The sequence below is a fragment of the Bufo gargarizans genome, chromosome 5, assembly GCF_014858855.1.
Source record: "Bufo gargarizans isolate SCDJY-AF-19 chromosome 5, ASM1485885v1, whole genome shotgun sequence".
NCBI lineage: Eukaryota > Metazoa > Chordata > Amphibia > Anura > Bufonidae > Bufo > Bufo gargarizans.
The window spans coordinates 122,286,276-122,301,636 of record NC_058084.1 but is presented as its reverse complement, the minus strand read 5'-3'; the positions used below and the strand labels follow the sequence as shown (position 1 = coordinate 122,301,636).

General features: G+C 41.4%; 1 protein-coding gene across 2 annotated transcripts in view; it reads left to right on the top strand.

The window, feature by feature from the left end:
• ASXL3 (ASXL transcriptional regulator 3) overlaps positions 1-15,361 on the top strand; it is a 158,010-nt gene that overhangs the window by 34,408 nt on the left and 108,241 nt on the right. The window contains exons 2-3 of one of the 2 annotated variants that reach the window (XM_044293281.1): positions 1,224-1,306; positions 6,198-6,200. In XM_044293281.1, the coding sequence (XP_044149216.1) occupies positions 1,224-1,306; positions 6,198-6,200 (86 nt within the window). The remainder of the gene's footprint in view (positions 1-1,223; positions 1,307-6,197; positions 6,201-15,361) is intronic. The other variant, XM_044293282.1, reaches the window with a different exon arrangement.

Here is a 15,361-nt window from a genome sequence, read left to right as displayed (position 1 = left end):
TCTGTTCATGGGCTTTGTATGGTGTTCCACATTTTCTTCAACGGAGATGAGCTACAATACCATATAATAATTTAATAACTCACACAGGCGCACCCTCAGCTAGGGAACCCTAGGGGGTACTGTATGTAAGACGGTGTGAAGTAACACTGGTCCTTCCTCAATAGTGGAAGAAAACGCTTCAGTTTTGTCCCCATTCATTGTCAATGGGGACAAAACTGAACTAAATGGAATGCAGCAAAATGCAAGTCGGATCCGTCCTGGCACACAATGTAAGTCAAAGGGGACGGATCCGTTTTCTCTGACACAATAGAAAACCGATTCGTCCCCCATTGACTTTCAATGGTGTTCATGGCTGATCTGTCATGGCTATAGAAGACATAATGCAACTGGATCCATTCATGACTGATGCATGCGGTTGTATTATAGTAACGTGAAGCGTTTTTGCAGATCCATGACGGAGCCGCAAAAAACGTTAATGTGAAAGTAGCCTTTGCTCTATTTCAGGAAGTATTTGCCTTGATAATAGGGGACAATAAGGAACCCCTACAAGGCACAGGTATAACAACCAGTAGGCACAGACTTCCATGTACATAATGATATAGACAAATCACATGTAAGAAAGCACAATATAATCAACTACCATCTAAAGTGTAAACAAGTGAGGGCAGTATAAATAAAAATTAAATTAAAAAAAGCAGCGCCTTGTAGTGTCCAAGGTCAATGTGAGGAGGGAGAACCTCCTTTGTCGCTGCAGCAAATGGCTTTGTGTTTTGCTCTGTAATGTTTCACAGGACTTGCTCTGCCTAGCTAACATGGAGAGGGGAAGTATAGAGGACATGGATACTGCAGAGAGAAAAGTGTGGCAAGTGGTTAAAGCCCAAAGAAATATTACAGAGCACAGCATGCTTGGACTGGTTAGAAATCCCAGCAGGAAGCTGAGGAAAACAGGAAGTTCTGCTTGTAAACATCCTGCCAGGATGCAGTGAGGCCGATAAAGGGGTAAGGAAAGTGCTGACATGAAAAGCAGGTATTTGGGGCAAAAATGTGTAGTGTTTGGTACTTTGGGTAGAAACTGACTGGAGAACCTCTTTAATGTTAGACTTTTTTTTTTTTCCTTACTGTAAGATTTTAAGTTCTCTTGACAGATCTTACCTAAATGACAATGTATAATTTATATATTTTTTAAAAAGTCTTTCTTTCTTTCTTTCTTTCTTTCTTTCCAGGCTTTAGAAAAGCATCCCAATTCACCGATGACCGCAAAGCAGATCTTGGAAGTCATCCAGAAAGAAGGGTTAAAAGAAACCAGGTGAGCGCTGCATTGTTATTTTCTCTTAGCTGGGTTAAAGGGAATCTGTCACCAGTTTCATGTTGCTGGTTCTAACAGGTCCAGCACATGCCAGTGAGTCCTGATATTTGCAAACTCTTGACTTTCTCCACCCCCTGACAGTTCTCCTTTTCCAACTGAATAAGCAGGGGGCAGAGCAAACCAGGAGCTCATGAATATTCTGGGCTCATCTGCATGCGGTCAAGCTGTTCGATTTTGGCAAACCAGCTGGGTCCACTAAAGAAAGCGAGCCAGCATTTCGCTAACGGGTTCTGCCACTAGTTTATGTTTGCCTTAGTAAGGACACCATAAAACTGATAACGGATTCCCTTTAAGCGTATATTGTGTGACTCCAGAATTTTATCAGAGCAGAAAAGTTGGGCGGCTGCCATGGACATCAGGACGCTGTGCTGTTCTAACGATGTGCAGCACATCAGAAGAATGTTTGTACAACTGCACATGTTGCTTGTTCTTGTCAGCTCATGTTACATGCTCGCAGGAAATTAGCATAGTGCGTTATTAATGGTAGCTGGACAAAGAGAATGACTAAACAACGGCACATGAGGAATCCAAGCCCAACAACGCCACCGTACCTCTAGGCGTTTATGATGATGACTTTGGAAACTTCAAAAGGGCACTTTATAAAATATACCGTAGGTTTTAATTGTTAATTGTTCATATGTAGACAATCTTTCATCTTTGTCAACATCCAGAGTATTTATTTACACACACAGAAGGAGTGCAACCACATCAATTTTCAGGGATTAAAACAACAATATTTTATTTATAACATGGTAAAAGAAACATGTATTCAAAGTACATAAATATGTGTACACGGGGACAAATCACAGATATAAATCACCTATTCCACAGACCCATAGCACTAATTATGCCGAGACCAGCCCCCATGCTTTATACTCTCCGGAAAACTCCCGGCCAATTGGATCATGCTGGGGGGATCTGGATCAAGGCAAACCGTTTAATTGCACGCATGCTATCTATGTAAAACTATGCCTTACTTATTCGGCTCTAATCTACAGATTTTAAAAAAGCCGAAAAGGTGCACTATATAGCGATGTTACATACCAAATGCAGGGGCTGCGGGCAAGGTGAAATTACTCCTCAACGCGCGTTTCGCGTATCGTTTGCTTCCTCAGGAGGAGTTGGAAATCAAGGGACAGAGAACAAATTAAAAAGCGGCCGCTCACCAATCAAGCGCTAGGCTTACGATCATGTGGTGCATCACATGACCCCCACGTCACTACGACGGCGCATGGCCAATCAGCGTCTGCCGCGTCAACTGGCTTCCGCCCTTCCCCTGAGGCCGATAGAGGAGAGGGCGGTCAATCTGATCGCCATCGCCCCCACCCAACCTACACTAGAGAGAAAGGGCCAAAGCGGACCGGCAGACCGAACGGCCATGCGCACATGTGACAGGTACCAATCGCGCACTGAGGATCTCCCAAGATCTTTTTTTATATTCTTATGAATATATATTTTTTTTAAAAACAATATACTGCTATGATGTGACATCTGGCCAGTGGATGCTTATGAGGTCCTTAATATTGCAGACATCATTATATTTTAAAGAAAAAAGTGCTAGTGCCTATTGTGCTCAGAACCATAAAAGAATTCGCATCATTATATATATTTTTTCACATGGTTTTTAGTTCATAACTCGAAAAAGGACTAATTTGTATTGTAAGATAAAGTGCAGGTGCATATTATATTCTAACCCATGGAGAACGAATTCATACCATGAGACAAAGTGCAAGTGCGTATTAATCTTAAACCATGAAAAATTCATATCAATACATACTGATGATTAATAACTCAAATAACAGATATCAAATATCCCATACAATTATTGGTACATTTCAGAATTATAGTACCTGAATTAATAGAACAGACAAAATAAACGAATAATGAGTTTAACGTGTTAATAATATCTACCCACATATAATTAGTGCCTAATGGTAATGATGTGTATATTACTAAAACTCCTAAAAATAATATATAACTGTGCATATTTGAACATACATAATAAAAAATGCTGCAAATTTAATAAATATATAAAAACGGGATCTCCATCTACGGCCAAATTCATTGGGACCTAATTCATTGGATGAAATATCAAGATCCAAATAATGCGCGGGATCACGGCACACATCAATGTTCATGGTGAGTCGGCAAACTAGAAGAATATACGGTATATGAGACAACAATCAACATACATTTATACAAATCGTGTGACAACAACACATTTTAAAAAGAAAAGAAATGGGTAAAAAAATCCCATATCCGCCCCTAAAATGAAGTCCCTGTTCAAAGGAAGGAGCCGAAGCCAAAACTTTCGTTTAATCCCCTGGGGGTCAGAGTTTTTAATCTAAAAATCCATCTTGTCTCAATCTAGACAGACAAATTAAAAAGGGCATCCAATTAGCGAAGGGACGTAAAAGAGAACAATTATTATGTCCCAATGAGGAGAAAAAAACTGATAAGATGGCATCTACTACTATTATTCAGGATACAAGGTTCATTACAAACTACAATAACCAGTGGAAATACCTATATGAAATTCTAAACAAGCATTGGAATATTCTTAAGACGGATGCTAAACTGAGTAAATGCATTTCAGAGAAACCCCTTTTAACGGCAAGACGTTCTAGAAATTTAAAAGATACAATAGTACGCAGCCATTATATACCAGGGCGAAAAACAAATGATTATACCTTGATTAAGGGGTCCTATCCATGTGGCGCCTGCAAAGCATGCGCCAACATCGATAGGTCAACTCAGTTTATGGATTCCGATAAAATCAAAACTTACGATATCAGAGAATATATTTCCTGCATGACCACTGGTATTATTTATTACGCGACTTGCCCATGTAATAAAATCTACATTGGTCTGACCACAAGGGAGTTCCGCAAAAGAGTAAGAGAACATGTGCGGGACATTGAAAAAGCTAAAGAGACTGTAGATCTGAATGATCTGAAAACCCTTCCTAAACATTTTAAAATTCATCACTCATGTAATCCAACCGGACTGAGGTTTAGAGGGATTGATAAAATACACCTGGGGATTAGAGGGGGCAATTACAGTAAAATCTTAGCCCAGATTGAGACAAGATGGATTTTTAGATTAAAAACTCTGACCCCCAGGGGATTAAACGAAAGTTTTGGCTTCGGCTCCTTCCTTTGAACAGGGACTTCATTTTAGGGGCGGATATGGGATTTTTTTACCCATTTCTTTTCTTTTTAAAATGTGTTGTTGTCACACGATTTGTATAAATGTATGTTGATTGTTGTCTCATATACCGTATATTCTTCTAGTTTGCCGACTCACCATGAACATTGATGTGTGCCGTGATCCCGCGCATTATTTGGATCTTGATATTTCATCCAATGAATTAGGTCCCAATGAATTTGGCCGTAGATGGAGATCCCGTTTTTATATATTTATTAAATTTGCAGCATTTTTTATTATGTATGTTCAAATATGCACAGTTATATATTATTTTTAGGAGTTTTAGTAATATACACATCATTACCATTAGGCACTAATTATATGTGGGTAGATATTATTAACACGTTAAACTCATTATTCGTTTATTTTGTCTGTTCTATTAATTCAGGTACTATAATTCTGAAATGTACCAATAATTGTATGGGATATTTGATATCTGTTATTTGAGTTATTAATCATCAGCATGTATTGATATGAATTTTTCATGGTTTAAGATTAATACGCACTTGCACTTTGTCTCATGGTATGAATTCGTTCTCCATGGGTTAGAATATAATATGCACCTGCACTTTATCTTACAATACAAATTAGTCCTTTTTCGAGTTATGAACTAAAAACCATGTGAAAAAATATATATAATGATGCGAATTCTTTTATGGTTCTGAGCACAATAGGCACTAGCACTTTTTTCTTTAAAATATAATGATGTCTGCAATATTAAGGACCTCATAAGCATCCACTGGCCAGATGTCACATCATAGCAGTATATTGTTTTTAAAAAAATATATATTCATAAGAATATAAAAAAAGATCTTGGGAGATCCTCAGTGCGCGATTGGTACCTGTCACATGTGCGCATGGCCGTTCGGTCTGCCGGTCCGCTTTGGCCCTTTCTCTCTAGTGTAGGTTGGGTGGGGGCGATGGCGATCAGATTGACCGCCCTCTCCTCTATCGGCCTCAGGGGAAGGGCGGAAGCCAGTTGACGCGGCAGACGCTGATTGGCCATGCGCCGTCGTAGTGACGTGGGGGTCATGTGATGCACCACATGATCGTAAGCCTAGCGCTTGATTGGTGAGCGGCCGCTTTTTAATTTGTTCTCTGTCCCTTGATTTCCAACTCCTCCTGAGGAAGCAAACGATACGCGAAACGCGCGTTGAGGAGTAATTTCACCTTGCCCGCAGCCCCTGCATTTGGTATGTAACATCGCTATATAGTGCACCTTTTCGGCTTTTTTTAAATCTGTAGATTAGAGCCGAATAAGTAAGGCATAGTTTTACATAGATAGCATGCGTGCAATTAAACGGTTTGCCTTGATCCAGATCCCCCCAGCATGATCCAATTGGCCGGGAGTTTTCCGGAGAGTATAAAGCATGGGGGCTGGTCTCGGCATAATTAGTGCTATGGGTCTGTGGAATAGGTGATTTATATCTGTGATTTGTCCCCGTGTACACATATTTATGTACTTTGAATACATGTTTCTTTTACCATGTTATAAATAAAATATTGTTGTTTTAATCCCTGAAAATTGATGTGGTTGCACTCCTTCTGTGTGTGTAAATTCATATTTTTGAGGAGTGTACCTCTTGAACTAGAGACCGTTGATGGTGTTATCCAGAGTATTTAGAAAGTCTTCAGACTCTCACTTTTTTTTTTTTTTTGTTATGCGGCCTTGTGCTAAAATAAAAAATAAAATAAAATTGTTTCCCCCCCCCTCATCATTCTGCATTCAGTACCCTATAATGAAAGTGAAAGCAGAGTGTTCAAAATCTTTGCTAATTTATTGAAAAAATAAAATCTTGCACTGACATAAGTATTCAGACCCTTTAGTCAGTACTTAGTTGAAGCACCCTTGGCAGCCATTACAGCCTCTAGTCTTCTTGGATATGATGCCACAACTTTCTGCCCTTCTTTTCTGCAGATACTCTCAAGCTCTGTCAGGTTGGATGGGGACCATCGATGGACAGCCTTTTTAAGGTCTCTCCAGAGATGTTTGATTGGGTTCAATTCAGGGCTCTGGCTGGGCCACTCAAGGACATTCACAGAGTTGTCCATAAGCCAATCCTGTGTTATCCTGGCTGTGTGCTTAGGGTCATTGTCTTTTTGGAAGCTAAACCTTTGGCCCAGTTTGTGGACCAGAGCACGCTGGATCAGGTTTTAAGGAAGAATGTCTCTGTTCTTTGCTCCATTCAGCTTTCCCTCAACCCTGACCAGTCTCCCTGTGCCAGCTTCAGAAAAACACTCCCACAGCATGATGTTGCCACCACCATGCTTTACTGTAGGGATGGTATTGGGCAGGGCCTGGTCTCCTCCAAACATGGTACTTAGAATTGAGGCCAGAAAGTTCAATCTTGGTTTCATCAGACCAGAGAATCTTGTTTCTCACAGCCTGAGAGTCCTTTAGGTGCTTTTTTGCAAACATTTGTTTGTCTTTTTCTGTGGAGAGGCTTCTTTCTGGTCACTCTGCCATAAAGCCCAGATTGGTGGAGTGCTGTAGTGGTTGACCTTCCGGAAGTTTCTCCCATCTGCACACAGAATTTTTGGAGCTCAGCCATAATGATCATTGGGTTCTTGGCCACCTCTCTTACTAAGGCACTTCTCTCCTGATTACTTAGTTTGGCAGGGTGACCAGCACTAGGGAGATTCCTGGTTATTCCAAACTTCTTCCATTTAAGAATTTTGGAGGTCACTGTGCTCCTGGGCGCTTTCAGTGCAGCAGAAATGTTTTGCCCTCTTCTCCAGATCTGTGCTTCTACACAATTCTGTCTCAGATCTCTACAGGCAGTCCATTTCCTGCTCATGGCTTGGTTTTTGCGCTGATGCACATTGCCAGCTGTGTGACGTTCTATAGATAGGGCTGTGACTTTCCAAATCATGTCCAATGAATGTGGTGAAGTCCAAACAAGTTGTAGAAATATCGTAAAGATAATCAAGAGAAATGGGAGCCCCCCCAGAACTAAATTTCAAGTGTCATAGCTAAGGTTCTGAGTACTTGTCTATGTGAATTTTTCTTTTTTCCTTTTTTAGAAATTAGCGAGCATTTCTCAAATTCTATTTTTAGTTTCTCATTATGGGGTATTGATTGCAGATTGATGGGGAAAACTTTTTTTTTTTTTTTCTTTCTTTTCTTTTTAGTTCAAGGATGCCACGTAACAAAATGTAAAAAAAGGAAAGGGTCTGAAGACTTTCCGAGCGCACTGCATTTTAGACCAGTGAGCCTGTTACAAAAATAAAACTCCATGATTGCCACAGTAACGACAGGTCTTCTATTAAATGTTTAATGCAAAAGGCAGATCATAACAGTAGATGTAATTCATGAAAAATACATTAACTTTTCATCCCATAGTACACATCCCATAGTTTTTTGTTACTTTGAAAAAGGAATTGACAAGCTTTAAATAATGCAAATGTGGCCATTGTGCTTAAAGGGGTTATCCACGACTAAAAAAAGCTCTCCCATATGCCCGGGGCCCTCACACTGAATATACTTACCTGGCTCACCCTGCCACCACAGCAGCTTCTCCCCGTGCGTGGATGAAAACATCCTGTATTTGTGAGTTATCCCCTCCCTTCTGATCCTGTGTCATGTGACCAACTCTCTGATCTTTAACTAACAGAGGACAGGAGGTCAGTCACTTCTCTATTCATTCATATGAGACTGACATTGAGGCTCCCATAGGAATACATAGAGAAACTGGCTTGCTGTCCACACATAAGATGTGGTGTTATATGGAAAGTGTGGTTGCTGGTCACATGACACAGCTGAGGATCAGAAGGGAGGGGATAACTCACAAATACGGACACTGGTAAGAAGATTAAATTTACTGCAGATTACATCATGTACCTTTCTAGCAGGTCAGAGAATAACAATTTTTGCGGGAGTTCTTCTTTAAAGGAATATTCAGATCAAACAGGAATGGTCCATAAATGTCTGGTTTGCATTGCGTGTGGAGACTCCCATTAGGCCATTTCCACTCAGAGTACATATATGTGTGTGTATATGTATATATAATATTTTGCAGACGGAAATGTGTGAACATGAAATGCCATAGATATAGAATGCCCTTATGGTGCAGGTTTAGGAGCTGAGCTCATGCTGTAACATGCTAGTGTAAGCTGTAACATACACCCTGTTATAAGAGCCAGGATTGGAGCTAATTCCGATCCCAGCCATTAACCAGTATTGATCAGAGTCTACACACAGAAACGTTCACCCTTATAAGTGCCCCCACAATGCTGGCATGGGAGGCAGATGTGTTGCCATGGGAACTGAAAGCCTAATGAATGCTAAGCCCCCTGGTCTGCTATCTTTGTTCGTCTATTAGTCCCTAAAGGTACAGAAGTTTTGCAGTGTACTGCATAAAGCCTCATGCAGACGTCCGTGGAACACAGTCCGTCAGATGCTGGACTGGCATTGCAGGAGCGCACAAAGTCATTGGTTGCTCTGACGCCGTGCGTTTCGTGCCGTTGCTACTGTACTGTAATACGAGTGTATTACTGTATTGTGGCGGTGGCACAAATCGCACAGCTTCATTAGTTGCTATGACGCCGTGCACTCCTGCACTGCCAGTCCGGTATCTCACGGACCGTGTTCCACTGCATGAGGCTTAACACGTCAAGTAATCGAACAATCAAGTCCCGTAGTTGGTCTAAAATTTCACTGATTAAATGAAACAAAAACAAAAAATCCTGTATTTTCCCCATTAAAATGTCTTATTTAGGGGCATAAGGCATCAGGCATAAGGGGCGGTCTTAAAGGCCCTTGGGGGTGAACAACCACTTTAAAACTGGTGAATGAGTCTTCAGTTATTTAAAGAACCTGCAGAATCTTCAGGTTTGCCTAACTAAAAATATACATTGAAAAGAAATGGCATGCTTTGCATTGTCTTCGTGTCATCAGAAAATGACCTATTGTTTAAATGACGTTTACATGTTAAACACATTTTTAGCCCCTTAGTGACCAGCCTGTTTGGGCCTTACTGACAAAGTGTTTTTCTTCCTTTTTTCATCGTCGCGTTCCAAGAGCTATACCTTTTTTATTTTTCCGTCTATATAGCTTTATGAGGCGCCATTTTGGGGTACACATAACTTTTTGATTAACTTTTATTAACTCTTTCTGGGAGGGATATGGGAAAAACAGCATTACTGCCACTGCGTTTTTACATTATAAATTTTACGGCACACCTCTTCTTTTTGTGCGGGTGGTGCTTAGTGGTAATTTTTACCGTTCATAAAATAGAAGATAGACCACGGCACTCAGTTGCTGGTATATAAAATATACTTTTTATTTATTTATTTATTTATTTATTTATTATTAGTTGATCCTTTTCGGCATTCGTCCAGAAGGTGAATACAAATTTACTGACCAACGTTTCGGTCAACACTAGACCTTGTGTCACGGCCTTAGTATAATTGTGGAGAGGCACCTCTGGACGGCGTGCGCCTACATCAGACCCCAGGCAGCCTTCACACAGAACCGCACCCCACGATCGCATTTGCGGGGTGCCGATGGGAGGCAGAGGGAGTCCGTCCCCTCTGTCAGCACTTTACATGTGGTGGGCGCCATTGCCTGTGGCATGTAAAGTGTTAAACAGCCCGCATCGGCACTCCTGCTGGTCCGGGCTGTTAGAGCAGGGCCGTGGCTCTCATGTAAGACCTGTGCAGTGCTTAGACTGGGCCGCCGTAAAAAAGCAGCAGCCAGCCCAAGGCCGCGTAGTGAGCCGTGAAAACACGTATGGGGGTCACTAAGGGGTTAAAGATTTTTTTTTTTTTGCAAACTCCATAAAATCCTGCAGTTGTTGCACTGGCCACTAATCCTGATAATAGGCGCCACTTCGTGGTCTGTCCAGGCCATTTTACTGCAGATATTGCTTATCATTACATCGCCTCTGTGTACAGACATCACAGGATTCACCCCCTTCAGCCCACTGTGTCTATGGCCCGTGTAGCAATCGTTTAAATGCTTTCCTCAGGCAAGTTGGACCCCCCCCCCCCCCCCCATAATCATGTTAAGGAAATAGAATTTAAAAAAAATTCTACAATACGAAAATTAAAACAGATTAGGAAAGAAGATGGGTGTCAGTATCTGGATTTAACTGGCAGAAAAAAAACTCGGCGACGCGTTTCCTTTAACTCCTCCACAGATGTGTTTTTGAAGAGTTTACAAGTTAGTTTACTAGAATCGGCAGCAGAGATCCACGGGGGATAATGTAAATGTCAGTAAAATTAGTGGCATATTGATAATGATGGATCATCTGCTATAAACTCCTGCTGTGCAGGGACTTCTTTTCTGTATCTATAAATTTTAATACAACTCATGATCTGCTATGACTTGCGGTTGTGAGAATACTCCAGGACCTGCACCGTTATAATTAGCTAGTTTTATAGCCAAGAAGTGTAACAATCCGAATCCCATTGTCAGGAATTCATCCTCGGAGCTGTGCAGGGTATTTAGAGTACTAGAGAGCAGAGGTGTTATTCCTAGATGTGAAATCCGAATCGCCAGAACGGTTATATTGTGTGCGCAGCGCTCTAACGTTAATACAAGCAATAGAAAGTCAATTATTAATGCCCTAAAGGGGGAGCAAAACACATCTTCTCGGCTTTAATTAGCAACTGTATCGTTCCAGGCATTCTTGGAACTGTTGTGGGAATGTGCGAGGGAAGACCAGTTTATACATAAGCGATCTGATGGCAATTAGATAATAGCCGACATATTTGCACAATGTCCTAATCCACCCCCCGGCCGGTAAATATAGACCGTAAGTGAAAGGCTATGTCCAAATCGCATTTGGTGTATGCACCTTAAAAGCATCTGAGGCTTTAGCCAGATGGGTCCACAGAACCCTATGGGCCTGAAATGGCAAAATAGCACCCACCGTTCACTCTTTTTTATATACGCTGTATAGAAAAGTGTAGCTTGCTGTGCTTTTCTGTACTATAACCACATGACTGATCAAAACGGAATACCTCTTAAAGGCTTCATTTTTTACTTCCGTCTTTTGGATTCCGTTATTTTCCATTATAACCATGTTATAACGGAAAGCCAAAACGGAATCCATGACGCTGATGTGAACCCACCCTTAATGATAGAGCCAAATTTTCAAGTTTTATTTTTTTTTTCATTTGCTTTCTACAAAACAGAATTAAGAGTCGTCAAATAGTCTGAAGTAAACTAAAACTCCTCCTGCAAACAATAAGTCCTCACACAGCTCCATCGTAAAACTGCAACGGACAATGGGGGTGGAACCACTGTGCCAGCTAACTAGCTTGACTTTGGGCTGAACCTAAGGGCGTTGTCCTGGCATATCTCTTTAACCCATCTACGGGGATATGGACTTCGCTGCAAGAAACCACACAGGCTGCTGCTACCTTTTGCAGCTGACCCACAAGGGTCAGACACCTGTGCGAAGCACCAAGGGATCAGGCATTAGGGGCGGTCTGAACTGAGTCCAAGATCAGGGCAGGCTGAGTATGTGCGTATTCCACATAGCAATTCCAGGGTCGAGGCAGGCTCAGTATGTGTGTAATCCAGATAACAAGCAATTACAGGGCAGGCAGCAAGGAGCAGAATCAGTAGTCAGGCAAGGTACGGTACATGGCTAGTTAGACGAGATTATACCTTCGCTGGTTACTAGACACTAGACACTAGAAACCACAGCCCAGCAAGGCTGATCAGCACCTTAGTCAGCAGCTGGACAGGGAACAAGAGGGAAGGATTAACCCTTGTAGTGCTGAGCAGAAGTTCACTAAGCGCTAGTCCCAATACACACCGGGTGAATAGAGAGATGGCGCCTGCCCGGGGAAGCAGGACAGTGACAGACACGGGCCACCAGTCTAACAAAAACTAAAAATGTTATAGCTCTTAGAGAATGTGTCATGTAATCTGTGTCCAGATTCTTATGTAGATGCAGATCGCTCTTCTTTTTTTTTTTTTTTTTTTTCTTGTTTCCAAATTTAAGTAAAAGATATTTTTTTTAAAAAAGTGTTCTTTAGCATGTGAAATAAAACTGTTAATGTGGTATTGCCCTGCAGAATAAAGTACAATTGTTGTATTGCATGATGAACACAAAAATGGCAGAATTTTCTTCTCAAACTCCCCCCTCCTAAAAAACAAAACAAAAAAAACATTATTATTTATTGACTTATTTGGTACATCTTTCATATAACCCCCGCTTTATAAATTGAAATACCAGTAAAACCCCAAACAAAACTCCTGCAGATTAGATCCCTACTAGATGAATACCATGTCCATGGTCCATGTCCACTAGATGAATACCATGTCGTTCTGCATTGGATTCATTTCTGGAACACCTGTGGGATCAAAATGCCCAGTTCATCCCTTCCTAAACACCTTGAGGGGTGTTTCCAAAATAGGGCCACTTCTCAGAAATTTACACTGTACTGGTACCTCAGGGAGTCTGCAAATGTGGCACGGTGCCCGAAAACCATTCAAGCAAAATTTGCCCTTCGAAAGCCAAACAAGGTTTCCACCCTTTTGAGTCCCCGAACCACAGTTTACAACCACATATGGCTTAGTTCCATAATTGGAAGAATTATTTTTTTTTTGTCCTGTTATTACCTCTTGTGGAAATAAAAAAAAAAAATAAATGATTTTCGTCTTCACTGCTCAATGCTAAAATGTTTGTGAAACAAAAGGGGTCCAAACTCTTACTGTGCTTCTTAATGAATTCTTTGAGGGGTATTACCGGTACTTCCTAAATGGGGTATTTTTTTTATTTTTTTCTCTTAATAGATCACGGCCTCTGCAAACCTATAATGGTGCCTAGAAAACATCCTAATAAAAAGGAAATTTATCAACCAAAATTGACCACTAACATACAGTGCAGCATTTCGAAAAAACCTTCTCTGAATCACTAAAAAAGTTATTCCCACACAAAGTTACATCTCAAATAAATAATCTTGGGGAGACCAGCTACAAAAAACACTGGAGCCTCATTTAGGAGTCTCAACACAGCAATCCAAAGTGCAAAGCTCCCTGGTATGCAACATAACCATGGAATCCTAGTTATGGGTCTTCAACACCGTGAAAGCCAGATATCCCTCAAAGGAAGGAAAAGCAAGCAAACAGGTGTCCCCATTATAAAGATCACCAGATCCACCATATTAAGTGGCCCCTATGTCAAGATCCCGCTCTTTTACAAGCCTTAAAGGGGTTCTGCACTTTCATTTAACTGATGATCTATCCTCTGATCGGCGGGGGTCTGACACCCAGGACCCCCGTCGATCAGCTGTTTGAGAAGGCAGCGGTGCTCCAGCAGCGCCGCAGCCTTCTCACTGTTTTCCGCCGGGCCGTTGGCCCACTGACGTCACGACTAGTATCAACTAGCGTGGGTGGGGCTAAGCTCTGTTCACTTGAATGGAGCTTAGCCGCGCCCACGCTAGTTGATACTAGTCGTGACGTCAGTGGGCCGGCGGTAAACAGTGAGAAGGCCGCGGCGCTGCTGGAGCGACGCTGCCTTCTCAAACAGCTGATCGGCGGGGGTCCTGGGTGTCGGACCCCCGCCGATCAGAAGCTGATTATCTATCCAGAGGATAGATCATCAGTTAAATAAAAGTGCAGAACCCCTTTAAGGATATGACCGGGGAAGACCTAAGCTAGTTATCCATCCACAAACAGCTGTTTCGGGGTGTTGCCCCTCATCAGTGTGGAGTAGGACATGTGACAAGTCAGATCTGAAAAATGCAGCCGTGTATATCCACAGAATAGCTGGTAGAGGTCTGATCAGTTGGGGGTTGGGGAGGGGGGGGGGGGTGCTAAATGGTACCTGTAAATAGGTGCTAAATGGTACCCCTGTAACTGATGCCAGTGTAAAGTTGGTTGAATGGCAATCCTATAAAAAAAATAATCTTTCCAAGCATCTCATTGTCACTTCCAATAGAAGGTCATTGATATCCAATCGGTATCCACTGTGGTGGTGTATAGAGCCAAAAATGTTAGAATTGTGTCGATGTCCCAATATTTATGGACCTGACTGTACATCAGCGATGAGCAATACATTCTGGCAATATAATAGAAGGCCGTCTTACATCTGGGAGATACATTGGTTGTCCGTGCTGCGTCCACATTGTAGTATGCATTCTACTAACGAGCTACTGTCTATGAAAATAACCTAGTGTGAATGCTTTTCTTACTAGATTATAGTTAGTAGATTTGAAAAATAACCCAACTAATTTTTTTCTTTTTTTTTTTTCTTTTTTCTTTAATGCACCTGTCGGATCATTTGCATTGCGTCTTTCCAGAAAGTAAGTGTTATGCACGTCTTTATTACTATAATCTGGATACATGTAGGCATATGAGGTTGTTAGAATACGTTTCATGCACACAGTTGAGCAAATGACAATAAATACAATACATCTTTCGCTTGATGTTTGGATGGTTTTAGCACCATGTTTCCTTGCTCCTTTTGCCTATTCAGTGTCATTTAATCAATCTTGTAATTTTTGTTAAAAGGGTAGTGTGTTAAAGGGTAGCTTTTTGTTATCTTAAAGGGGTTGTCTCACTTCAGCAAGGGGCATTTATCTTGTAGAGAAAGTTATTACAAGGCACTTACTAATGTATTGTGATTGTCCATATTGCTTCCTTTACCGGCTTCATCTTTATATTTTTTTTTCCATCACATTATACACTGCTTGTTTCCATAGTTATGACCACCCTGCAATGCATCAGTACTGGTCATGCTTGCACACTATTGGAAAAAGCACCGGCCTCTCTGGTGGCCGCAACTGTGGGAGCTCACGTAGGCTGGTGCTTTTTCCCATAGTGTGCAA